At 57.1% G+C, this 25,526-nt stretch overlaps 3 protein-coding genes across 7 annotated transcripts in view; 1 reads left to right on the plus strand and 2 right to left on the minus strand.

Moving 5' to 3' along the window:
* Positions 1-4,947: 4,947 nt before the first annotated feature.
* On the minus strand, positions 4,948-13,115 carry MST1R (macrophage stimulating 1 receptor). Of its 2 annotated transcripts, none has more exons than XM_063411518.1 (21): positions 12,970-13,115; positions 11,253-12,556; positions 9,890-10,078; positions 9,684-9,809; positions 9,434-9,604; positions 9,067-9,236; positions 8,798-8,975; positions 8,567-8,712; positions 8,298-8,459; positions 8,062-8,155; positions 7,746-7,967; positions 7,513-7,659; positions 7,277-7,436; positions 7,101-7,193; positions 6,790-7,023; positions 6,629-6,709; positions 6,375-6,556; positions 6,192-6,301; positions 5,932-6,097; positions 5,722-5,858; positions 4,948-5,643 (listed from the first exon to the last, which is right to left on the minus strand). In XM_063411518.1, the coding sequence occupies exons 2-21, from the start codon at positions 12,468-12,470 to the stop codon at positions 5,376-5,378; spliced, it is 4,254 nt and encodes a 1,417-aa protein (XP_063267588.1). In that variant the 5' UTR covers positions 12,471-12,556; positions 12,970-13,115; the 3' UTR covers positions 4,948-5,375. The 2 variants fall into 2 exon arrangements, with proteins under 2 accessions (XP_063267588.1, XP_063267587.1); XM_063411517.1 differs by having other exon boundaries at positions 7,740-7,967; positions 12,970-13,114.
* A 1,235-nt stretch (positions 13,116-14,350) lies between these two features.
* Positions 14,351-19,531, minus strand: MON1A (MON1 homolog A, secretory trafficking associated). Its single transcript, XM_063411878.1, has 6 exons — positions 19,380-19,531; positions 18,001-18,142; positions 17,293-17,760; positions 16,340-17,105; positions 16,104-16,251; positions 14,351-15,654 (listed from the first exon to the last, which is right to left on the minus strand). Exons 2-6 carry the CDS (start codon positions 18,125-18,127, stop codon positions 15,514-15,516), a joined length of 1,650 nt encoding a protein of 549 aa, XP_063267948.1. The 5' UTR covers positions 18,128-18,142; positions 19,380-19,531; the 3' UTR covers positions 14,351-15,513.
* A 134-nt stretch (positions 19,532-19,665) lies between these two features.
* The window catches only part of RBM6 (RNA binding motif protein 6), a 58,253-nt gene continuing 52,392 nt past the window's right edge, over positions 19,666-25,526 (plus strand). For 3 of the 4 annotated variants that reach the window (XR_010082321.1, XM_063411875.1, XM_063411877.1), the window contains exons 1-2: positions 19,666-19,788; positions 24,042-24,151. Coding sequence is in view for 3 of the 4 variants with exons in the window: in XM_063411875.1 (XP_063267945.1) it covers positions 24,108-24,151 (44 nt within the window). In the remaining variant the exon portion in view is untranslated. Of the gene's footprint in view, positions 19,853-24,041; positions 24,152-25,526 lie in introns of all 4 variants that reach the window. The other variant, XM_063411876.1, reaches the window with a different exon arrangement.

A 25,526-nucleotide genomic window follows, 5' to 3' on the forward strand; every position in this document is an offset into this window, starting at 1 on the left:
CCGTGCGTGTCTCAGCATCCCTTGCCCATCCTGGGTTTGTCCTGAACATCCCCTGCCCACCCATCCATCCATCCATCCATCCATCCATGCATCCATCCCAGATCCTGCCCTTGTCCCCTGTCCCTAGCTCTGGACCTGCACCCAGATGAGGGATGCCCATCACTGCTCCCCTCCTCTTTTCCAGTGTCTTGTTCTTAGTGATTTTTGCCCCAAAACTGCAGCAGAAGGGACCTCTTCATCAGGACAAGTTCCTTGCAAATGTGGGATCTGCCACCACTTCCATCAAAAGGAACAGAAAGCCAGCTTGTTGTGGTATGGGTTTTTGCTTTGAGTTTCCAGGCCAGCTTTTTATTTAATTTGTGTGTTATGATTGTAATTATGCTTTGTGACATGCAGCTTTTCTCCCCTAGACCCATTCTCTCCCACTCCTAGAGACAGGCACTGTCCTTCATTTGTATCAGTTTGTTCTGTTCTTAGGTTCTGTACCTTAATTATTATGCATACTGTTACAGGTCAATGCCTTTACTTGTCAGCTGGCAACTCCCTAGAAGTCTCCCCAATGGCCCTCAAACCTTTGTCCCTTCCCTAATCCCCTCCTTCCCCAGTTGTCAATCCCTTGTATCCCTGCCCCTGTTTCTAGAACCTTCCCTGCCTATTTCCCCTTGTTTGATATATCATTTGCTGTTCTGTATTGTTCCACTCCCTTTGTGTGGAACATTGGGATTTGTGGAACATTGGATTTAGTTCTGTATTCCCTGCCTTAGACACCCTGAGTGTACCCTCATTGGTTGTTTGCTTTGTGCTGCCCCTTCTATAAAACCCACTGCCAGAGCCCTGCTCTTGGTTCTTGGGGCTTTACTCTTCAGTTGTCCATGCTTTCAATAAACCTCCTGAGTTTACCCCAAGACCCGTCTCATCTCTGATTCATCTGTGCTCCCCAGAAGCGATCGCTGAGAGCATCGGAGTCCCTGGGTGGGGAGGTGGGAGCTCCCCGGGGGGAAGGTGTCTCACCCCTTGCTGCCGTGTGCCCTGGGACACATCAGAAGCACACACCGCGACATTGTGGTGCCCAACGTGGGGCCTTCCTGCCTCTTCTCAGAAAACAAAAGGGCAAATTCTCGAGGACGCCCGCCTCGCCCGAGAAGAGGAAGGGAGTGAAGAACATCGGCAGCACGGGACTCCTCAGCTCCAAAAAGGAACCGAGAAGCAGGAGCGGTTCCGGGACTCTTTCGTGCCCGTCCCCAGTGGGGGCGTCTACCAGGGGCCAAAAAGAGAAAGCTCATCGAAAAGGCCCTCGCAAGGTGAAGCACGGGCCGAGCCTTGGACGGAAGGTGCAGGAGCACACCGTGGCTGAAGTCTCTGCCATAAGTGACTTGGGGAGATCCAGTTGTGGAGGCGGCGAGCCGAGAAAAGAAAGGAGTCCCCAGTAAGTCATCATTTCATTGAGACCTGCTACCCGACTAGCTGCAGGAGTCGTGGTGAGCCGAGGAGCACTGGATCCAGCGCCGGGGTGGCCCACCCGGAGGGACCAGCACCAGCTAGACCTGCAAGGAAGCTGAGGTGCTTTGAGGGCTGAGCACCTGTGACGGGCAGGGCTTTGGGGTCGCACCCCAATGATTAAACAGGTTTTCTTTTCCCTGTCGGTGAGTGGAAATTGTAACTGGCCAGGCAGGTAAGGAGCCTCTTTCAAAAGAAAAAAGGGTGGTTGGGTAGCTTGCTGTTCAGATCCTACGGCAATCTGTGGCTCTGCTCGGACCCTAGGGGGGAACTGCAGTAAGATACCCAGGAGAGCTTTTGGAGGGGGAGACGAGTAGGCTCCCAGATCCCTTCCACTCTCACCCCCTGTAACCGAGTGTAAGTCAAGGGTCACATCTCTGGGGGCAGGAGGGAGAGTGGAAGGGACAAAAGGATGGGACAGAGACTGTCAAGCAAATGGTGAGACGTTTATGTTAGATTTAAATTAATTTTAGTTACTTATGGGAGAGAGTTTAACAAAAAGGATTTTAAAAAAGATGATAATTTTGATTTTCAGGGTTTTCCCAGGGACCCCAATTGATGATTTCTTTAAGATTGAGTTTTGGGATTTTTGGGAGAATTGGATTTGGGAAGATGAGTTAAAATCCATTTGTGTTATAATTAAGGAGGCCCTTCACCACCACACATCTGGTCAAAATTCAGTTGCATCGGGCCCCTCTCCCATGAATTTCCCTTTGACTTCTGTGAAGCTCCCCTCACCCTCAGCCGCTCAGACTTCCCCAAACCCCTGCCTTTCCTTTTTGCTGGCCGCCATTAACTTAGGGCGTGCAGGCTCTTCCTTCCAAAATGGCAATGGGCACTCCGCTTGGAGCCCTCTTTCCCGCGCTTCTCCTTTTCTGCTCCCTCAGTCTGTCCCCGGTTCCACGCCTTCTTTCAGAGGCCCTTCCTTCCATCCCCATGAGGGTTCAGAAGGGGAGGTAGCCCCAGCGGGGTCTCTCCTTCAGAAGGGCCCTCCGGGGTCAGAAGGGGAGGGGTCAGCCCCTTTGAAGGGATTCCGAACTGTCAATCCAGCTCCTTCTTCCAGCCCTACAGCCCCCTCCTCTAAGGAGGGACGCCACTCCTCCAATGGAGGAGGTAGAGCTGGAAACCCAGACCCGGAGATTGTCGTCTTGCCTTCCCCAAAGTTGGCTACGCCCAGGTCACACCTTTTACCGATAACCCAAACCGATTGTGACAGTCACCCAACTCCCAGTTTCTTTTCTGCTTCTAATCATTCCCTCATTAATCCAGATGTTTTTGCTTCTCTTTTCAAAATGAATTTTCCCCGATTAGTTTGCGTTCAGTCCTTGGCATTTAATTTTTGGAGCAGTTTCCAAAAATCCCAAGCAGTTTCCATCCTTCGAGACCCTTGAGGAAGCCTCTCCAATCTGTAAGATTCTATTGCCCCAACAAAAGAAAATTAACAAGAAAAACTCCTAGCATTTGAATTGGCCTTATCTGATGAGCTTTAATTTAACTGTTTAATGCATCAAATTAATTTGCCTGTCTTTGCTACATTATTTCTTGGATTTGATCATTGAAAGAAAAGACGACTTCAGTGTAGGTTGCAATCATTTCATTTGTGGTAACTCCACAAGTTCCTATCCACTCCCTTAGTCATACCTTACCCAGTGTTCCTTTTGATTTCTTACTATTGTCATATTTATATTTATTATATTTATATTTATCGCATTTTATTATCTTTATTATATTACATTTATTACTTATATATATTTAATATATATTTGTTATTATCGCAACAGTATTTTTATTAATGTTTCTCAACTGGATGAATTTAAAAATATAAGTTCATGAGTCTACTCACTAAACCCTGTTCATTGCCTTCTTGCAAGGGTCCAGCAGAAAGTCAATGCTCACAGTTTGGTGATGGAAAGCAGATTCAAAACAAGTAATATATTAGTTAACTAAGTATCATTCAATGACAATTAATTTGCTTTGTAATGAATTTAACTATCAGTTTAATGTTTTGTCTAATGTGTTTCTTGCAAGAAATGATTTGTTGAATCACTTTGAGTTTCTACCTTAAACTTCATAAAATTAAGTGACTTAAGTTAAATGCCTTATTTCATAAGCTTGATTTAATCATTTAATTTCTGTATCCCAGTTTGTTTTTCCTGTGTTGCTTTTCAACTCGAGTGTTCTCTATGTTCTAGATAGTTTTGAAATAATTTATCAAGTTGTGTATTATAGAAGGAAAGTCATGTTGCCACACCTGCACCTGCCACCTTGTGCTCTGAAAGAATTGAGACTTCTGGGAACTTTTCAACCAGCTGACAGTGAGAACAGCCATCAATCAGATTTGTCAAAAGAGAAAGTTTGCTGCGACCTGCCCTAAGAGAACTGTTTCAAAGACTAAATGTCCTTGTTGTTATGCTGTTCCTCACAATTCAAAGAGCAAGTCTTCAGCTGCCCAGAAGATCAAAGGAAAGTGATTGCAGAACAAGTGGCATGAGCAGTACTTCTGTTGCTCTATTTTAGTTCTAAACATAATTTATTATCACTTTAATAAAGAAAAGTTTACTTTGTGAAAACACAGTAACCAGGAACCCATTGACACCAGATTAAATTTGGCATTTAAATTTCGGAGTTTGAGGTCCTCAGCTCGAGCTCTGACGTCAGGACAAAGGATTCCCAAAGTGCAAATTGGCGAAAGATAAAATTTTGCAATAGTAAATGCAGTTCCTGAATACTGTAAATGCTAGCTTCCTTTAAACCTGCTTTCCCTTTGTCTTTTGTAAACGTTATGTCTGGATATCACCCTCTCCTTCTTTTGAAAAGAAAAGGGGGAGATGTTGTGGTGTGGGTTTTTGCTTTGAGTTTCCAGGCCAGCTTTTTATTTCATTTGTGTGTTATGATTGTAATTATGCTTTGTGACATGCAGCTTGTCTCCCTTAGACCCATCCTCCCCCACTCCTAGAGACAGGCACTGTCCTTCATTTGTATCAGTTTGTTCTATTTTAGGTTCTGTACCTTAATTATTATGCATATTGTTACACGTCAATGCCTTTACTTGTCAGCTGGCCACTCCCTAGAAGTCTCCCCATCGGCCCTCAAACCTTTGTCCCTTCCCTAATCCCCTCCTTCCCCAGTTATCAATCCCCTGTACCCCTGCCCCTGTTTCTAGATCCTTCCCTGCCAATTTCCCCTTGTTTGATGTATCATTTGCTGTCCTGTATTGTTCCACTCCCTTTGTTATCCCCATTGGATTGAGTTCTGTATTCCCCTTCTTAGACTCCTCCCTGTGTGTACCCTCATTGGTTGTTTGCTTTGTGACACCCCTTCTATAAAACCCACTGCCAGAGCCCTGCTCTTGGTTCTTGGGGTTCAGGAGTGGCACTCACCCATGCAGGGGCACGAGGGTGCTGCCAACCTGGGGCATGGCCCCCTGAAAGACACAGCCCCAGCCAGGGAAAAAGTATAATAAGGTTTTAATGAGTGATTTGAGCAGCCAAGAGGCTGGAAACTCCATGGGAGCCCTGGGAAGGCCAGGTCATCCAACAGCACCCACTGGGTACGGGGCCCCACAGCATCCATCCACTGTGGGATTGAGCCCCAGACCCCAGAGTACAGACTCATCATGTGGGGCTGAACCTTGCACCACCCAGCCAGCGCAGGACTGAGCCCCCAGCATCCTGCAGTGTGGGACCAATCCTGGGGAGCAGTAAGCAGGCTCTGGGTGTGAGCCATGGGAGAGCACTCCACGGCACCCAGCTGCCTCCCAGCACCCATCCCATAGGGAGGGTGCCCCGGAGCATCTGGCTGCACACTGCATCCCTCCTTGGGGATGGATGTCTATGGCATATGGGGGTCTGGGAGACCCCACGGTGCAGGGAATCCCATCAGCACACAGACGTGTTGTCCTCCTCCTCTTCCTTCTCTTCTTCCTCCTCCTCATCATGTTTATCCTCATCCTCGCTATCAGGCAGCTCCCCCGGGGGAGCAGGGGGAAAGGGAGGACCCCAGTCCAGGTTGATGTAGGTGACAGCCAGGTTGACATAGTGCTCACCATCCAGCGTGGCCAGGACACGCTCCAGCTCACCCACCAGCCCGGTGAAGGACGGTCTCTCCTCGGGCGCCGGCGCCCAGCAGCTCAGCATCACTCTGTACCTGCACCGACACCCCAGTCAGCACTGGCAGCCCCCCAGGACAACCCCCTGCACCCTGCCCACCCCCAGCTCCACTCACAGGGTGTCGGGGCAGTGAGAGGGCTGTGGCAGGCGTCTCCCCTGCAGCAGGTAGCGGGCCATGTCGTACGGGTCCACTCCGGCATACGGCGATGCCCCGCGCGTCAGCAGCTCCCACATGAGCACCCCGAAGGACCACTGCCGAGGAGAGAGCAGCCGTGGGCACACAGGGAGGATGGAGATGGGGGATGGGGAGGGGAGTCATGCCTACCACATCAGACTTTGTGGTGAATTTTTGGGTCTGGAGGCTCTCCAGCGCCATCCACTTGACAGGCAGCTTGGCATGGCGGTGCTGCTGGATGCTGTAGTACTCCTTGCCAAACACGTCCCGCGCCAGCCCAAAGTCAGCCACCTTCACTGTCAGAGTCTCGTCCAGCCTGTAGGACACCAGGTCGAGGTGGGGACCCCTGGCACTCTCATACCCAGGTGGTGATCCTGTGGTGGAGGTCTGGAGGGCACAGCCACACTTACATGCAGTTCCTGGCTGCCAGGTCCCGATGCACAAACTTCTTCTGGGCCAGGTACTCCATGCCCAGGGCCACCTGCAGCCCGAAGCCAATGAGCTCCTTCACTGTGGGGCTCTGTGAGATGGGAGCAGTGAGCATGGAGACTTTGGCACCCATCAGCACCCACACCCCTTGGGGTACCTCCTACCCGCTCCTGGGTGCGGATGAACTGGCGCAGATCCCCGTGGCGCATGTAGGGCAGCACGACAAGGGGCAGCCCATGGCGGGGCAGGCACACCCCCAGCAGCGAGAGCACCTGGGGGTGATGGAAGCTCTTCATGAGGATGCCTTCACGCAGGAACTCCTCCACCTCCTCCAGGTCCGTGATGCCTGCAGAGAGCTGAGCTGTGGACATTCTGCTGCTGTGCCATGGGAGCATGCATGGGAGGGGGAGTTACTCACGGTGCAGGGACTTGACAGCGCAGTGGAGGTCCCCCAGCAGCGGGTCCGTGTAGGTGCCATGGTAGACGCTGCCAAAGTGCCCTGCAGGGACAGGTGGCACAAAGCTGGCACCACACACATTGGGCAGGTGACACCACAGCCAAATCGGGGTGCAGAGTCACCTTTGCCGATGACCTGGTGGCGATGGGTGACAAGCCGCTCCTCGGGGATCAGGATGTCCTTCACCTCCTCCAGCAGCTCTGGCCGCAGATCCTCCAGGCAGCAGGATGTGGCCCTGAGCAGGGGCATGGGGGATCCGCCACCCGCAGCACCGGCACCAGCACTGCCGTTGGCACCGGCACCGGTGACTCGTGTGCGGGGCCCCACGGGGCCGGGAGTGCCCGCTGTGTTCAGCACTGCCGGGACAGGCAGAGGCAGGGTGAGGGGCTGGCAGCACACAGCACCCCACCACCCTCCAGTGACACCCACTTACCCAGCACCTCTCTGTAGTCCACGCCGGGGCGCTGGGTGGTGACAGGGGGGTCGCTGCGGCCAGGCTGTGCCAGCAGCTCCAGGTTCTCTGTACCTGCAGGCGGCAGTGAGGTGGGTAGGGGGTGGTGTGACAGGGGCCTGAGGGGCACCACAGTGCCTGGCGAGCACGGCACTCACCCCGCCTCTTCCTCCAGCGCCAGCGGAACAGCACGGCAGCCAGGATGCAGCAGACCAGGAAGGTGAGGCCGGTCCCCAAAGCCAAGCTGGCGGCCAGGTCCAGCGAGGTGGGGGCGGACAGCACCCAACCCAGCGCCTGACAGGCTCCGTTCACACAGATCTGGAGGATCAGGGCCTCAGCATGGATGGGGTGGGGGGCACTGGGACAGGTGGGTGCCCACCTGAGGGGTTCCTACCTCCACGGGGGCCCCATCGGGAGGCAGCTGCAGCTCGCGGGGCACTCGGCAGGTCACCTCGTTCTTCAGGACGTTGGGGTGGCAGTCCCGGCCCCCCACCGTCATGGTGATGTTCATGCAGGTGGCCACGGCATCCAGCCGCAATTGCTGCCCAGACAGAGCACCGTAAGCTCGCGGGTCCTGGCAGCGGGACCCCCTACTCCAGCTCACCCCACTGCCCCACGTACGTGCACCTCGATCTCATCATCGCCGGGCTTGAGGCGGAGCCGCCTGCCCTCCTGCTCGAAGGGGATGACCTTGGGCTGGGAGAAGTAGCGGAGGCGGAACAGCCAGCGGCCATCGGAGCCATCCAGCAGCACGCTCAGGTTCCCCAGCACCACCTCCACGTTGCTCTCCAAGGGGAAGGCTGGACTGTGACACAGCAGCCGCTCCGGTGCCAGCGGGTCCTCACACTCCTGTGGGCAGGGAGATGCTGAGCACCGGCTCGGAATGAGCCCGGGGGATTGGGGTGGGGTGGGCAGGGCCAGGGGGCAGATGGCCGGTGCTTACCGTGGCTTGGGTAATCACACCCCCGGCTTCAAAGCGGACCTTGGCGCGATACACGGAGTCCAGGTGGGTGCCGATAATGGTGAGCAGCGAGCCCCTACAGCGGGCGGGGATCAGGTTCCCCGGGGTGCACATGGTCCCCAGGGTGCCTGGAATTCCCAGCACCTCATCCAGCCCAGCCAGGGCAGCGGGAGGACAGGGCTGTCCCCTCACCCAGGGGAAGGGTGCCACGCACTCACTCATAGCTGCAGCTGGGGACGATGGCAGATACGGCGGGGTCAGGGCGGTACTGGAAGGGCACGGGAGCCAGGAACTGCTCCCCGTCGATCCACAGGGCTACCCGGGCTGCGCCCAGGCCACCGGCGGCGGGAGCCGTGCATTGGAGTGTCCCATTGCCCTGGCTGGAGACACCACAGCCGCGGCTGGGAGGACAGCGGGGCTGCAGGGGCTCCCCGTGCCCCGTGCTGGGGACCCTTCTGTGCCGGGTGGAGACAGGGCAGGGGTGTACCTGGGCTGCCCGGTCAGGGCACACTCGGAGCCATTGACCATCACCCGCCAGCTGCTCCCTGCTGAGAGGTGTCTGCCGTGGAGTGAGAGCTGGGTGCCACCCCCCCGGGGACCAAACGGGGGGTGCAGGGCACTGACGTGGGGCTCCTAAGCAGAGATAGGGTCAGTGGGATGGGTGAGGGAGCCAACCCCCCCCAGCCCTTCCAGGGGCACTGCCAGTGTGGAACCATACCACAAAGACGAAGCCACCGAGGGTGGCGGAGCCGTAGACCCGGAAGCCTGAGGGTCCTGCGGGCTCCTCCACAGTGAGCACCACGTCGGCGGGGCCCCTCACTGCTGCCGGCCCCCCCGGCTCCAGCTCACACACCAGCACATCCACAAACTCCTTGCGGCGTGAGGTGGGCAGGGGCCTGTGGGACAGCGATGGGGGATCAGCCCCAGGCCGGGGGCAGCCCCAGGCCCCTCCCTCTGCTGCTGTTCTCTCCCGGCACCGCTGCACACCTGTAGCTCCTGCTCTCCTCCGGCAGCACGGCGCAGCCTCGCCGTCCCACTGCCACCCGGTAGGCACCGGGAGGGCTGTGGCTGGGGTCAGGGTCCAAGTGGGAGCGGAAGGTCATTCCACAGAGTGTCACCCGTGTCCGACCCCGCAGCGGGGCGCTCCGGGGGTGGAACTGTGGGAGAAGCGCCTGTGTCACCCCAAGCCCGCAAAGTCCAGTGACTGTTGAGGGTCCAGAAATACCCTTCTCTGAGGAACACAACACCCATCCCAGCGAGGGGGCCCTACCACACGCCACCCCATTTGCCATGTCCCTCCCCATCCGAGTGCCTGGGAGGTGTGAGGAGCAGGGGGACGGCAGCGCAGACCTACGTCGGTGAGGACAGGTGGGCAGCTGTCCTGGAGCCAGTGGCCGGTGCACTCGTGGCGGCGCCTGCACTCATCCCCGCACCAGCCGCAGCCCATGAAGCGCTTGGCCCGCAGGCACTGCTGGCATGTGGAGAAGTGGCGACAGCCAGGGCCAGTGACGTTCATGAGCCACACCTGGGGATGGAGAGGGGAGGTGAGGGGGATACATGGAGCTCCAAGCCCACCCTATGTCCCTCAGAGCCCCCCCACTCACCTTGGCACCAGCAGTGAAGAACAGTGAGTGGCTTTGCAGCCCCATGGCACCTCGGACTGGCCCCGGCTCTCCCAGGGAGAAGTTGGACAAGGTCAGAAGGTAGGAGCTGGAGCGCTGGAGCACCATCTGCAGCAGGGCAGAGCAGGGGGCTGAGCATACCCCACAGCCTGCCAGGACCTGCCAGCCCACCCGAGCCCCTATCCCACCTGGAAGATGCGTCCTTCTGCTGTGCCCAGGTGGGCCACAGTGAGGTCTCCCATGGCGGTGACGAAGAGGGAGGTGAGGAGGACACCTGTGAGCTGCCCGTTGAACAGGTCCACTTTGTGGGAGGCAGCAGGGATGAGGGTGGGCTGATCCCAGCAGCTGGTGTCGACCACCGGTGCTGAAAGGTTCACCTGTGGCAAAACATGGAGTGGGTGACTTGAAGCTGGCCCTGGCACCCCAACTCCCACACCCTCAGAGGTAGGCACCAGCCTGAGCTGTGAGATATTTTGGGGCAGCACCAGATTGCTTAAGTTCCCCTCCAGGCTGGGAAAATTTTGGGGGAAAAACCACATCAGCAGGCCCTCCCTCAGTCCCCCATGTAGCGTCAGATCCTGCCCTCCCATCCCATCTGGATATAGTTATTCGTGCTGGCACCACAGGATGCACACTCCAACCCCAGTCCTCCCTGACCCCTGGAGCTCAGCGAGTGGCTGGGGTTAAAGAGGGCCACCAGAAGCCATCGGGTCCCCACCGGACGCCCCCAGTGCAGAGGGGCTGCGGTCCCCTCTGAGTTTCCCCTGCCACAGCGTGAGTCAGCGGCAGTGAGCTGTCTGCTCTGTGCAGGAAGAGGAGGGGATTTGGCTGCACCTTGCCCTGAGCCTGGCTGAGGACACCAAAACTTGTGTCATGTGCTGGGATGAGGGGGCCCTGCCGGGGTGCCCACCCATCTGCATCCTGGCCGTGCTGGGGCTTGCACCTGGGACACGGTGTTCCTGCCCCCCGGCTGCGGGAGACGAGGAACCGCGGTGACTAATTGCACTTCCGCCTGCGGTTTGTTTGCCCAGAGAAGGCGGTGGCTGCCCCTGAGGGACAAGGCAGGAGCAGCCTGCACCTCACTCATCTACTACGCGAAGCACCGAGGCCCTGTGGCTTTCCAGCCCCTCCACACATAAACAAGCTGGAGAGGGTGGCTGGGGTCCAGGGACAGTCACCACAGGGGCCGGAGTCAAGGCTCCCAGGAAGGCCAGACCAGGAGAGGAATGGGCCTAATGCGTGACATGCAGCAGTGTGCCCATGTGCTGGCACATGTACCACTGAGGTGGGGGGCTCAACAGGATCCCCACCCACATCCGCCCTCCTCAGTGCAGCCGGGGCTGCGGAAACACCACAGCCCCTGCAGCAGCTGGTGGGTGGCTGCTGGGCTGATTCATGCCTGGGTGATGCCGCTCTCCCCCTGCCCTACCCCACCCCTGCCCACCATCCATCCTGCTCTACCAGTGTTACCCATCTCCTGAACCCATTTTCCCACGTCCCAGCCAACCCCCAGGGTCCTGAGCTGGATGCGGGGCAGGGTGGAGCACTCACATTGTGTGGGCAGTACTCCACCGGCTGGAAGAAACTGAGCCCCCGCAGCAGCGGCTGGTGCCCGGTGCCGCAGCACTTCTCCATGCCCTCCTCCATGGCCTGGTTGAGGAGGCGGAGGGGGAAGGCGCAGACGGCCGAGTTCTCCTGTGGCGCTCGGCTCTCCGGCCGGCTCTCCGCGAAGGCGCCGAAGAGCACCGTGTCGGTGTCGTTGATGCCGAGGTCGCGGGCCAGGCGTGCGCCGGGGCGGGCAGCATGGGCCGCCTGCAGCACGTTGTAGGCAATGTCCCTCTCAGCGTCCTCCTCGCTGCTGCGCCGGCGCCGGCGCTTGGACTCGAAGCGGCAGTCGAGGACGAGCTCGCGGTAGCGGCGGAGGTCGCGCTCGTGGGTGCTGAGCCGCGCCAGGCGCGTGTGGTACGCCGCCGATCCCGGCCGCTCCGGCTGCACCGTCAGGAAGTAGACGTGGTCCCCATCGGCAAAGGAGTGCACGTAGTGGATGGTGTAGTTGTTGCGGTATTGCGGCAGCACCGTCAGCCACTGGAAGTCACTTGAAAAGCCATCCAAGGTGCCCTTCAGGCGTCGCACGGACACTGACTGTGGGCTGAACTGTGCTGCCACACTGCTGTTGATGGTGGAGCCGAGGTAGAAGAAGGAGGCGTAGGAGGTGGCCACCACAGTGGCACTGGTCCCCAGTGGGCTGACCACACAGTCGGGGCAGAACTCAGGGCTGTTGCCCGTGGCTGAGTACAGGCAGTGTGTGGCTGTGATGGCCACCTTACCGTCCCGCACCTCCAGCTGGTGCTGATAGCACAGCCCGTGCCGTGCCGTGCCACAGCTGTACAGCCACGGCTCCAGAGGGTCCAGCAGCAACAGGACATTGTCTGTATCCTCAGGGCCATCTGTGGTGGCTGGGCACAGGCGACAGATCTCACACTTGGCACTGCCCACTGGGCCGGTGATGAGGATGGAGAGCAGGCGCAGCTCGGGGCTGACCAACAGGATGCGGTTGCGGACGGCCACAAAGACAGCGACTGGGCTGTCAGAGTCTGTGAGGACAGCAACATTCTGGATGGGGCTGCCAGCATCGAGGCTGGGCAGTGTGTAGGGGATGGAGAAGTTTCTGGTGGAGCTGTAAGGGATGCGGGGACACTCCCAGGCACCGGCACCCAGCAGGGCCAGGGCAAGCAGCAGCCAGGGGCACACACAGCACAACAGGCCCATGCTGTGCAGTGCACTGGTGTAGGGTTATCGATGGTGGTCAGCACCCAGCAGGTTCAGAACAGATGGAGGATGGGCCACCATTGCATCTGCCAAAATAAAAAAGGAAGGGTTTTACCCTCTTATTTTAGGTGAGGACCCGGGCACAGTCCCAGCTGGGTGTCAGTTGGGGGTGCCAGGGTTCCCAAGGGCCAGATGATGGATGGGTAGTGCTGAGGGAGGATCAGTCACACCAAACCTCTTCTGAAATACCATGAGTAGGAGGTGATGCCAAGCTGCCTGTGGCAGAGGGACAAATCCTGCCTTCTGCCACCTACAGATGCTGCCTGTCACCCTGGGGCATCTCTGCCCTGCAATGACCCATTCCGGGGACGGGGATAGGGACCCTGCCAGCCCCCGGGTCAGCAACGGGGAATGGGGATCCCTGCGGGACTAGGACAAGGCCTCCGTCAACCTCCCGGGACTGGGATCCCGAACCACCCCCGGCCCCGCCGCAGCTCACCAGATCCGGGGTCTCCACTGGGTCCGGCTGCCCCAGTCCCACCCGTCCGGTCCGGTCCGATCCGAGCGCTGCCGGGCGGCAGGGCGCTCACCTGGGCGCTGCCGAGCCGTGCCGTGCCAGGGCGGAGCGGAGCAAGGCCGGGACGGAGCAGGCGAGGCGGGACGGGACAGGGCGGGACGGGGAGGGCGGGTCCCGCCCCCGCGCCGCCCGGGGCTCCCCGAGAGCCGGCACCGGCACACGCAGCCCGGGGGCACGGGCTGTGCGGGGAACACGGAGATCGGGGTACCCGGGGGGTCGCTGGGCACTCCCGGGGGGACAGGCACGGCTGGGCACGGTGCCCGAGAGGCGCACCGGTGTGAGGCGGGGCCGCTGATCGGAGCGCGGGTGCAGGGCTGGCGCAGTGCCTCGGTTGCCCGCTGCAGGTCCGGGCGGCCGTCGGGGGATCCCCGTGCTGGAAGGTGGCTGCCAGCAGCATCCCTGTGTACGAGTGGGGTCCTGCGTGCCGGTACCCTTTGGCCCCTCGGCCGCAGCCCCCAGCCCCGCTACCATAGGGACGGGTGACACATGGAATCGAGATTGCCACTTCCCTAAAGTTCCCGCGGTGGCACCGCATTCGCTGCTCGCTTCCAGGCCAACAGGGCAGCCTTGGCGGGAGCGGCAGGCTCAGCACCAGAGCTCCCAGCTGGGAGAAAAGAGCACGGCTGGGAGAGCCACAGCTTTGCCAGGGCAGCTGTGAAGGTTATTTCTGTTGTGCCCACTCTGTGCCTCATGTCCCTTTCCTCCCTGGCTGTCCACAGTGGCAGGAGGTGCCAGCACCTCTGGGAGTGACTGCTGTTCATAGAGATGCAGGAAGATCCTTTACATCCCAATCCATACAAGGATTTGGCCTCCAAATGCCCTGCTGCCCTCGGGCGCTGGGGCCATGAATCCCAGCTTTGCACATAAACCTTTCCTCCAGGTGAGCAGGGCGCTGGGGACTTTGGTCCCAGGAGAGGCTGAGCCTGGTGGAAATGCCTTGTGCCTGCCGCCTGGCCAGCCCCGGCCCTCCCAGGGTCCCGCCCCGCGTTGTGTAAGGCCCGGCAGTTCCGCTGGCTCCGGGCCTTACCCAACAGCTCCTTCCTTCGGCTGCGCCTCTGCTCGGTTTCGACATGAGCTGGCCGTGACCAGCTCAGCTCGGGGATATTGCCGCTCCCAGTCTCCAGCCAGCGCCGCCTCCTGCCAGCACAACCCCGGCAGCCTCGCACCGCTCCCAGGCAGCGTTCCTGGCTCCCAGCAGATCCTCGGGGCTGGACTGCACCGTAACAACACCCGGAACAAACTTCCCCCCAGCTTGGTCATCCCCCCACTCCAGTGAACATACAAGAATGCAACAAGACTTAACTTAGGGTCCAGATAATGTTTATGAGCAAAGACAAGCGATTACACTCTGGCAGGAGCATAAATACAGGAGCAGATGCCTGTGCTAGCCCTGCTGGATCCTTCCCAGCTCCCTCTGTGCACGGGTGTCACCCTGACGGCTCTGCCCGTCCTCCAACACCTATTCCAGCACTATTCAGACAGCCCCAAACCATGGAGTTGGGCTGTTCATGGGTGCTCAGCCCTACACCAGTGCCTCGGGCAGTTAGGGAGGTACAGGAAGCTCAGCGGAGCTGGCTCGAGGGGCTGGGTTTGGGGGACGGGTGCTCCTGTGCCAAGGAGAAAACTCCCCATGGGCTGGGGAGCACCATGGCCCTGTCCCGGGGGGGTCTCCAAGGAGATGTGCTTGAGCTGCCCCTTTAGGGCCACTACCCACAGCCAGAACCAGGAGCCCACAGGCACGCTGACAAACACCTTGGCTCTCTGGAGCTGCTCTGTGTCCCTACGGTGGGGTGGGCAGGACCCTGCTGTCCCACCCTGCCTGCCAGCATCCCCAGGGACAGACATCCTTTTCACAGCCACAGTGGGAAGGGTCCAGGCTTACACAGATGCCAAGGGGGCAAACCCACTCTGGGGCTGCAGAGGCTCCCTGGCACTTGGGGGGTGCCAGATCCCCCAAGGCAGGGAGAGGAGCAGTGTGTGCCCCAGGCCAGCCCTGTCCCTCCCCTGGACGGTGTCACCCGCCATCTGCGGGCACAGCAACACAAGGGTCCCCTGAGTGCTGCCACATCTCCCCTGGGGACCCCCACCCTTGGCACAGCCAGAGGATGCCAGAGAAGGGAGATGCCAGACACAGAGGCTCTGCTCCTCTCCAGTAACCTGGGGTACCAGCAGCCCCACTCCAGGACCCCCACAACAAGGGATGGAGCTGGGGACTGCAGAGGAAGAGCAGCCCCCCAGCTGGAGCACTGCCTGCAGCTGAGATAAAGTCCTGCTCATCCCCTTCCCTTTCCCTGTGCACCCCATCTCTAACACCCAGGCTGGACAGTCCCACAGGTGGGGTTTCCCTGTGCTCTGGGGTCCCACCATGCCCTCTCCCCTGGACACACAGCCCGGGAATCCCTGGGAATGGGCTCCCCAGCACAGCGGGGGCTCTTCCAGCTGGCTCCATGCCCTGGGTGACGCCCATCAGTACGTCTGGGGCGTGAGGATGAAGAGTCGGTCTTCCTCCTTGCGGATCCACTTCATGAGCTTGTTGACAGCGTTGATGGCGCCGGCCTTGGTCCCCAGGGGACTGTAGCATATGTAGAGCTCAAAGGCGTTGGTTACCTGGGAGAAGGAACAGGGCACATGCTGGGAACAGGACTGTGCCCCACTTGTGGCTGCCAGTCCATCTTCTCCCCCATGGGCTACCAGCAATGGGCAGAGGGGCTCCAGTGCAGGGACATGAAGTGGCAGTGGGGTACCCTAAATGGCTGGCATCTGGTTTGCTCAGAAGTGGGAGAACCAAACCCTGGGGTTTGCCCCCAGAGTGAGTTTTCTCCATGGCAATGAGTTCACAAGAGGACATGGCACAGCCCTTGGTGCCAGAATTCACCAGCTCCCACTGCCACCCCTGCCTGTCCCTCCCTCACACAGGGGCAGACTCACCCCCAAAAGGACCAAGGCTGGGGTACTCCCTGGAGACCACAGAGCTGGTGCTATGTGGTGTTACCACCCCTTCCCCACCACACAAGACCAGAAAAGACAGGCTCACCAAACCCCACCAATGGCCTTACCCACGCCAGGAGGTTCTCGCGGGGGCCTGTGAAATAGATGTTCTTCAGAGGCCGTGGAGAGTTGTGGGCGCGACTGTGCAGGTACTGGTAAAGCCCCAAGAGCCTCTCCTTCTCCTCCTCCTGCACGTAGGGAGCCTCAATCTCGGGGCTGCAGGAACACAGCACCCCGTTAACCCCCTGGAGAACGGGCTTGGCCCATGCCACAGCCTTGGCCCAGGGGTTCCCCGGGGGCTCACCTGGTGAAGAGCCCGGAGCTCTTGGACTTGTAGATGAAGTGCCGGAGGTCAGGGATGCCCACCTGGGCGACACTATAGAAGGGGGTCCGCAGGGCCTCCTGCAGAGCGTGGTGCACCCCCCGCCGCCGCAGGCGCTCCTGGAAGCGCCGCTTGCAGTCGGACACGGTGAAGAAGTCCTCACGGTCAGTGGAGACCAGCAGCAGGCACAGGTCCATCTCCTGCTCCAGGTAGGAGATGTGGGCATGGAAGAAACCGCTGGAGTTGAACTTAGGGAGGCAAATGGGAGTCCAGGCTTCCCCCTCCCGGAAAGAGGAAGAAGAGCTGATGAGGTTGAAGAGCAGATGGAGGTCAATGGGGTGAAGGAACTGATCCTTCTTCCTCACAAGAGACACCAGCTGGTTCCCAGACAGCAGAATGGAGAAGACCAGGCTCTTGGCCTTGGCCTGCTGCAGGCTGCTGCTGACAGCGTCCCGCACGCTGGCGGCCAGGGGCAGGCAGCGCACGGCGCCCATCAGGAAGCTGGGGTCGTGGGCCATGAGGTCCAGCAGGTTGTCAGTGATGCGCTCGGAGCCAGCCAGGAGCCGGCGCAGGTCATAGTTCTGCTTCTGCTGGAAGATGTGGTTGAGCTGGGTCCAGGTGAGCAGGCTCAGAATCTGGTAGTAGATGTAGAGCAGCTCGTGGGCAATCTCCTGCTCCGACTGCCGGGTGCGTGCCACTGCCACCAGCACCAGCGGGCTCCTCCGCACGAAGACCACCTTGTAGCCATCTGCTTGGGAGGGAGTCCCCGGGGGGCCAGGGACAGACCTGTGAGCCTGTCTCCCTGGGGCTACAGCCAGGCTGCAGCCTCTCCTCATGAGCAGCAACCCATCTGCCCCTGGGGACAGCTGACATGGCCCATGGTGGCCATGGTGGCAGGCTGTGACCCCCCCCACCCCATTCCCCCAGGGCGGTACCTGCGTGGATGGACCGGATGGCGTTTTTCTCAGCCTCCAGGAAGGACACCAGGGCCATCATGACGCCCATGGTGCTGGACAGGGCCTCCTCAGAGCCATAGCGGGAGTACACGGGCTTGCCTGCCTCGCTCAGCACGAAGACATGCTTCCTGTGCAAGCGCCAGGCGTCCATGGTCACATCCTCCTCCTCCTTCCCCGACAGCACTGAGTCACGGCGGGTGGTCTGCGGGGATGGCTCCAGCTTGCCCTCCTTGCCCGGCCTCATCTCCTCCTCCAGGTCGAGGGCCATGCCCGTGAGCTGTGTGCTCAGCTCGCTGAAGTCCTTGCTGATCTGCTCCATGCTGCTCTGCTCGGCCGGCTCCCCCCGCCTCTCCTCTGGGCTCTGCACCGTGGCTGCCCCGTCCTCGGGACTGGTCAGGTCCTCGTAGGAACGGGTGTGCACGAACATGGCTCCCTCCTGGCCCGCCCCTGGGAACACACAGCCCGGGAATGCCTGGGAATGGGCTCCCCAGCACAGCATGGAGCATCTGTCCATGTGTCCCCCACGCTGGGGGAAGGATGCAAAGGGGACCTGCTTCCTCTCCCCATCCCACATAAGTCATGAGTGGGCCCATCTCCCCCTACCCACAGGGCTGTGGAGGTCCCAGCTCACATGAGGAGCTGCTCTTTCCCCCGTTGCTTCCCCCCTTGGTGAGTTGTGCTCCATACCTGGCTCCGTGCCCTGTGCCAGCCCCGGCGTGGGGCTCTCAGACCTCTCCACGTGCTGCCCATCTCCTGGTGCCAGGGACCCATTGGGTACTTCCCAGCTTTTCTTCTTGTGGACATCTGCAGCCATTCCTCGGGGCAGGACCTGCATGTGACCCACACTGTCACCCCTGTGTCCCTTCACTTTCAAAGCAAGCCCTGAAATGCTTTGTTCTCCCGCGGGGCCAGGCCAGCACCCATGGCCCAATTCCGCTGGCTCAGCAGGCAGCACCGAGCCCTGGTGAGATGTCAGGAAAGCTGCTCTAATCCATCAGGATTTCCTCTCTCACGCAGCCCCAGCTCTTTCCAGTCCCCTGGCCACGGCACCTTTTATCCAGGCTTGGCCCCGATTTCCCCCATGAAAACTGCTCAGCCTCCCTGTGCAGCGAGGGGGAAGGGACACGGCCTGGATGGAGCTTGTCCCACACACCTGAGATCCCAGAGGCCTTGTGTTTGCAAAGGGAGGGGTTTATGACCCTGCTTGGACCGGGTGAGGTGGCTGCGCTGGGAGGAGGCTGGTGACACTCCTCCTGATCTGGCACATATGGCGTCACCAAAGAGCTGGGTGCCCTCTCCAGCAGAGGCCATGCCTCCAGCCTGCTCCTTCTTCCCTTCCCTGGGGGAAAACCAGCCCAAAAGTGAGCACAAACAAAAGCAACAGGAGGCAGGCAGGCTGGCTAGGAGCCTGCGCCTCTGAACCCGGCTGCTAGGGAAGCTCATGGAGCCCGGGCTCTGCCCTGGCACACCTTCTGCCCCCAAACCCAATCCCAACTAACGCTGCACCTGGGGGAGCCAGACCAGCCCCTACAAAGTCCTGTGACAGCCCTGAAGGGTACCCTGGAGTGGATCAGGGCCCTGTCCTTAGGGGACTCCTCGGGGAGTTCATGCAGCCCCCACCCCCAAACCTGTGACAGCTCTGGAGGGTGTTGGGGTACTGGTCAAAGCTCCATCCTCCCCCGGGGGGGCTAAATCCTCATGCCACAAACCCCTGTGACAGCTCTGGAGAGTACTGGGGAACAGATAAGGGCTCTGTCCTCATCTGGAGGAGCCTGTGACAGCCCTGGAGACTGCCGGGGAGTTACTGGGATCCCGTCCGCACCTGGGGGAGGCAGACAGCCCCCTAAAATCCTGTGACGGCCCTGGAGGGTGCCGGGGAGTGGATCAGGGCTCCGTCCTCACCCTGCTGACCTTCCCCTAGGCGAGACTCGCCCCAGGGACCCCTCCCGGCCCAGCGCGGACCCACCCGGACCTCTGCCCCTTCACCGCTGAGGTGTCACCGCTCCTGCAGCCCCGGCACGACTCAGGCCCGGGACCCCCCCTAAGGACAACGAACAGGGACCCACCTCCGCGGCTCCTCCCGGGGCCGCCCTGCAGCCCCCTGGGCACGGCCTAGGCGGGTCGGAGAAGGGCTCGGAGCCGGCGGCGGGCGGTCACCTCCCGCCCTACCCCCGGTCCCGGCCCCGACCGCGGCGACACCCCCGCCATCGCGGGGACCCGCCGGGGGGCATCATGGGAGTTGTAGGCGGTGCGCGCCAAGGGGGATCATAGGAGTTGTAGTCCGTGAGCAGCAGGGACACGCCAGAGAAGGGGCGGCAGGGACTAAGGGACAGAGACTACAATTCCCAGCAGCCCCCGGGAGCCCGCGGGGAGGAAGGAGCCGGAAGTTCCGGATTCTCGCTGTGGCGGCTGTGGGGCCTGTGCGAGGCGGGAGCGGCGGAGCAGGAGAAGGAAGAGGAGGAAGAGGAGAAGGAGGTGATGAGAGTATCCCGGGAGATAAAAGGGATCGCCTGGGATAAAGGGGATCTCGCTCAGCGGGGTGAGAGGGGCGAGGAGTGTCCCGAGGGGCTCCCGGGGTGGGCTTGCCCGGGGTAGAGGAGGAGAGGCTGCGGAGTCCATGAGGATGGGGGAGGGGGCGGTGTCTGTTTTGGGGTCACCCGTGGTGCAGGAATAGAGTGAGGCGGGCAGCGGCCCGCTGCGGGTGCGAGGCAGCAGGTCCTGGCGCTGTGGGCCCGCATGCCGTGGGCTCGGTGTCTCCATCAGGACCCCCGTGGGATGTGGGTTGTGGGGTTGGGGTGCTCGGCCCCTGGATCAGGCTGCGCTATCCCACATGATAGCGCTGGGGCCTGCCATGTGTGTATCGTTGTCAGCAGTTGTGGTGTTTCTGGGTATCTCACTGTTGTTCTGAGGCCCTGATCAACACTAGGGCCTTTTTTGCACCAGGTCATATGTGTGTCCGTCTCTGAATGCTTGTGGTTATAAAAGGGATGGACCGAAGTGGGCTGGAGTCATGCCGGGGTGCAGAGGAATCTGATGGGAGCTGTGTGTTAGCAGATGTAATCCCAGTGATGGGCTAAATGGGGTTTTGGGCTGTAAGTAAAGGCCTCGGTGGAGGCAGGATGTGGTCTGGCTCTGGTGGAGGCCGGGTAAGGAACGACTGGGAGTGACGACAGTGACCTCCCATGCTCTGTTTTTAAAAACAATTGGCACTCAAGAGGCTGGTGTTGCTGCTGCTGTGTGGTGTTACTTTTAGCAATGCTGCTGAAGGTGAAGGAATCCACTTTGCTATCCCGGCAGGGTGTTGGTGATGTGAAAGTCTTTCCCAGCATTCACTGGCTGGGAACGCACTTGTGAAGACCTTTGAGACAAGCAAAGTCAGGGTAGTAATGGGGTGAGGTGTGTGTTATAAAAGCACCCAATTGTCTCTAATACATGTTTTTAGAAACGTCATACAGATGAAAAGTATGCACATCCTCTTGTTTTAAAAATTAAAATCCTCCAGCCTGACACCTATGAGAGCCAAAATGGTTCCCTCTCCCTTCACTTTCATATGTCAGTGACATGCTTTTGATATTTCTTCTGAATTGGGGATCTTCAACTTTAACACTGGATATAACTGGCTTTCTTGGCTACTTGCAGTTTCTGTAGCTTTGGGGAATAGTTTTCTCTTGTACCTCCTGCAGTACTTGGATTTCACAGAGGCTTTTTCCTTTCTTCAGCCTTACAAAAACTTTACTGGGTACAGAAAGTTGTTCCACAGCAAACTGCTTCCTCTGTGCCTGTGTGTAGTTCTGTATTCGATTTCCTCGTGCTCTATAAATACCAAGTCTTGGCAAAATCTGTTTGTAGAGAAGCTCTGAATATCAGAGTATTTTTCTGAAAATAGCACCCAGTCTGTCACCAATTACCCTTCTCTCCCCCATATTTGGAAGAAAAGTGCAAAGTTGGGTGTAAATTGGTGAGGAGACACTTGAGGGCTGTGCTGGCCTTTCCCACTCAGCCCCTTGACAGATGTCTTTATTTAGTCCTCAGGAAGACCAGTTCAGCTGCACAATTCCCATGATCAAAGCCACTATTTTACCACAGCAGGATATAAATTGGAATAAGAGATCCAAGAGTTTGCTGTCAGGCTTGGCACGTGCAGTTTGGGAAGCAGAGTCAGGAACTTCCCCAGAGTTGTCCGGGGAAGTACTGGGGAGGGCAGGGGCACGGTCCTGAGGAAGTCACTGGGTGTGATTTCCAGGGAGCATCTGCAGCTCCACCAGCCTCTCCTGGGAGGGCTGTGTGACCACCAGTCACTGGAGGAACTAAAACCACAAAAGAACTTCTCCTTGTTTAGTTGTGCCTTCTGTATCTTCAGTGGAGCTGAGGCTTTGCCAGCAGGAAGTAGAGCCAGCTGGGGCAGGAATAGGGAAAGATGATGATGCATACCTGCCTCCCAAATGTTCAGGGTAATTGTAACAGCTCATTATTGTCCTAGAGAGCTGTTGGTCTGGGCTCTGCGAGTGACTGGACTGTTTCCATCTCCTCAAACACTTGGTTGTGACCAGAGTATGAGAAAACTAATGGATGCAAGTTCCAAGCTCGCAGGTGGCTTTTTGCCATGATTTGCTGTTGGCCTGGGGTTGTCTTTGGCAAACAGCCTCACTCACACTGACCTGTCTCCCAGCATTTACCTGTGAGCTGGGAGGTGGGAGCTGAGCTGGCAGATAACTGCCCGTGGCAGAAGGGTGAATCCTCACGATGTCGCATCATGATGTGCTTTTTTTGGAGCAGTTGTAGCAGGGTGTACCTTCAGGAGATCCTGGCATCAGTGGAAGCCAGGCTGAGACCCTTCTGTCCCTGTCCTGCAGCTTGCTGTCACCTTGGTTTGGGGGGTTGTGTGGTGAAGTGTATCACTGAAGTGACCTGGGTTAAATATAACTCTCTTCTGAGGGTCATGCGTGGTGCAGACCCAGAAAAGCACAAGCTGGCACAACTTACACCCGGTGCTGTGCCAAAGGCGGAGGCAGGGAGCAGATCAGGCTGACTGGGGGCTCCTGGAGCCAGTGTTGCTCCCTGTGTTATTGAACCATGACCTCACAGTCCCGGAGGTTGCTGCATGGCTCAGCAGGTCTGTGCCAGGCCTGATAGCTGGCCAGTGGTATTTTTTTCCTTTTCTGATAGTTTGAATATTATGTCTAAACAGTTCCCAGCTGGCAAGGGATTTTATTTTTTTTTAAGTATCGGTAAGGTTGTTGACTTAAGGAGAACTGAAGTGGGGGAGGAGAGCCCAGAAAGGAAGAGCAAGAAATGTGAAGTCTGCAGGCTGCAGAAGATCTTGGATGAAAGGGCTGGCTGAGGACAGGAACCATCTCCCTTTGCCTGCCCTCACCATGAAAGGGGCGCAGTCTTGGTTCTCTTAGAAAGAGAACTTTTCCTCCTAGAAAGATGGAGGAAATTCTTGGGATGAGGGCGGTTATTTATCAAGAGCCATGTAAAATGTGAGCAGACTGGTACTCTCAGGCTTGAATGGCCAATGGAATGAACCTGTTTCTTTGGAAGTGACATTGGGGTGGATGGATCTGCCTTCCTCAGCCTCTGCATGCTTGGTTTCTGCCAGAACCTGCTGTCCCTGGCTCCCACCTGAGCCTTCCCCGGTGGGTGGTGGACCCTGGCAAGAGCATGGACTCTGTATGAGCTCCTTGGCACAGACAGCTGCCAGCAGCAGCATCTGGAGTTGCTCCCTGGTGGAAGCTCTGTCATAACCTGCTCTGCTGACCTGCCTCTGCTATGGCAGCACTGACCTTTGGAAGGGAGAACAAACAGGACTCTGTGTGCCTTTCTTTGACAAGAGCTGCTCTAGGCAGGCCTGGCAGTGACTGTCTGTACTGTCCTCTGTCCCCTCAACCACTGGAGTTAAATAATCCTGCTTTGTAACAGCATGTAAGCACCAGGTCTCCCAGCCTTGGACTGGTGACATGGCAGCCCTCCTGCAGTGGATTGGCCAGAGCAGGTATGAGGCCCTCAGGTTGCCATCTCCCTCAGTTTTCTCCATGCTTTGCTGCAGCCTTTTTTTTCCTTCTGGAAAGACGGAAGTACTTCCTATTTCAAGTCCTGGTTTTGGTTATCGCCAGGAAATCCTCACCTTCTCCGCTGGTGGGAGGAAGTGGATGAAATTTTAGATTTCTGTTGAGGCAAGTGTTACTTGCGTCATTCCGCTTGATGAGGGCAGCGTTGGAGAACAGTGCCTGTCATGATTTATTGGCAAAACCTCCTCTGTTATCTACATACTTCTGAGGGCAGAGTGTCTGTGGTAGACCAAGACTGGGGGTCATTTCCTTGAGCAGCAAAGGGCTTTTGGCAAAAATAGTTTGGATTAAACATTAATGGAAAACTGTTGTTCGGCAGAGGTCCGTGTTGTTTATGGATGGCGGCGTTCTCACATTTCTAGCTGCACCCTGAATAGTGTCAGACAGCACAGTATGTTGGAAAGCTCTATGTTAATCAAAGCAGATATCAAATTGTTTGCCCACCATATTGACAGTTTGATTTCAGGAGTTGTTTGACACTTACAAATTTGGACGTGGAGAAGTGCAACGCTTGAATTCATTCATGCCTGAGTGTGGTCTTGTATGTCTGTGGATCCTGATCAGATGTTACGCATTCCCCTTCCAACCAGCAGTGTTTTTCTCATGTCAAGTGTGTTCTTTGCCTTGTGGCTTATCATCATGTTGTTTATTCAACAGGTTGTGGTGTCTGGGTGTTGTTAGAGTGAATTAACCATTTCTGGAAGCCTACCAGACAAGATCAAAATGTGGGGAGACCATCGACAAGGCAACAGAATGGGGTCTTTTCGGTAAGCACTTGGATGTAAAGTTTATTTCAGGAACATTCTTAAATACAATAAGCCTTGGGAGCTCTCTGTTTACTATTTTGGTAGAAGTTGTGAGGTCTCTGTGGAGCTAGTTGTGATTGCCAAAGAACAGACGAGTTAATTGATGGTTTTTGCATTTCTGTGAAGTTTTTAATTTAGTTTTTAAGCAACAGCTGCTTTTAATATTCCTAGTCCTTCTTCACACCACCTTTTCTAGTGATACTTAGTTAAGCTGTTGTGAGCTAAGGTGATGTGCTACATGGCTTTTGCTATTATGTGCTGTTAACACCTGTAAGAGAAGAAAATGAGTTCAGAAATACTGGCACATTCATTGCACACACAATTTTATGAAAACTTTGAGAGTTTAATTCTTTACATGAGGTTAATAAGTTCACGTATCATAGAATCACAGAATGGTTGGATTGGAAGGGACCTTAAAGACTCATCTTGTTCCAAACCCCTGCTATGGGCAGGGACACCTTCCACTATCCCAGGCTGCTCCAAGCCCCATCCAACCTGGCTTTGAGCCCTTCCAGAGTTGGGGTATCCACAACCTCTCTGGGCAACCTGTGCCAGGGCCTCACCATCCTGACAGGAAAGAATTTACTGGTACCTAATCTAAACCCACTCTCTTTCAGTTTAAACCAATTCCCCATTGTTCTACCACTACATGCACTTGCAAAAAGCCTGTATCCCCATATACTCCTTTATAAGACATTTTTGAATATCACTGCAACTGCTCTAAAGATTGGTGTGCAGCTGATCTGTACAGCACAATATTTTTATTAGTTTGTGTTCCTCTGGTTGTTACTGAGACCTGTGTTTGCAAGAGAGTGCTGGGTATAAAAATGAAGCCACCAAAATCTAGAATTTTCCACTGTTGTGCATAATTCTTTCGTCCTTAGCTCCTGTGTGCACCTCAGTCCCTTGAAAATCAGTGTGATAGAGGTACTGCTCATGGCATGCCTTAGGTTTCTGCAATAAGAATGCTTCAAATAATTGTCTGCTGTAATATGTTGAGAAAGCTGATGAAAATCAGTATCCTCCAGAATATGTAGTAACAGTGTTGATGATGGAGTGATTGTGTCTTGTGATGATATCAATAGTGCTGTTCTAATGATTTTTTTGTGGACTCTGTTGGCATCGTTCTTTAATGTGTTGGGTGGGGAATGCTGACCTTGATCCAAGTTTTAATTGATATTCTACATGGTGATGAAATGGACCGTGTACCTTAGGAAATCTGTGTATGCTTTGATTAGTCTTGGTGAATGATTCTGTAGTGAAACTCAGAGTACAACATGACTTGCTCTAGTTGCTAAGGAAATGTCCACTGCTTTGGGTAGCATTTGGTGTTATT

This window comes from Prinia subflava, chromosome 14 (assembly GCF_021018805.1).
Source record: "Prinia subflava isolate CZ2003 ecotype Zambia chromosome 14, Cam_Psub_1.2, whole genome shotgun sequence".
NCBI classification, from domain to species: Eukaryota; Metazoa; Chordata; class Aves; order Passeriformes; family Cisticolidae; genus Prinia; species Prinia subflava.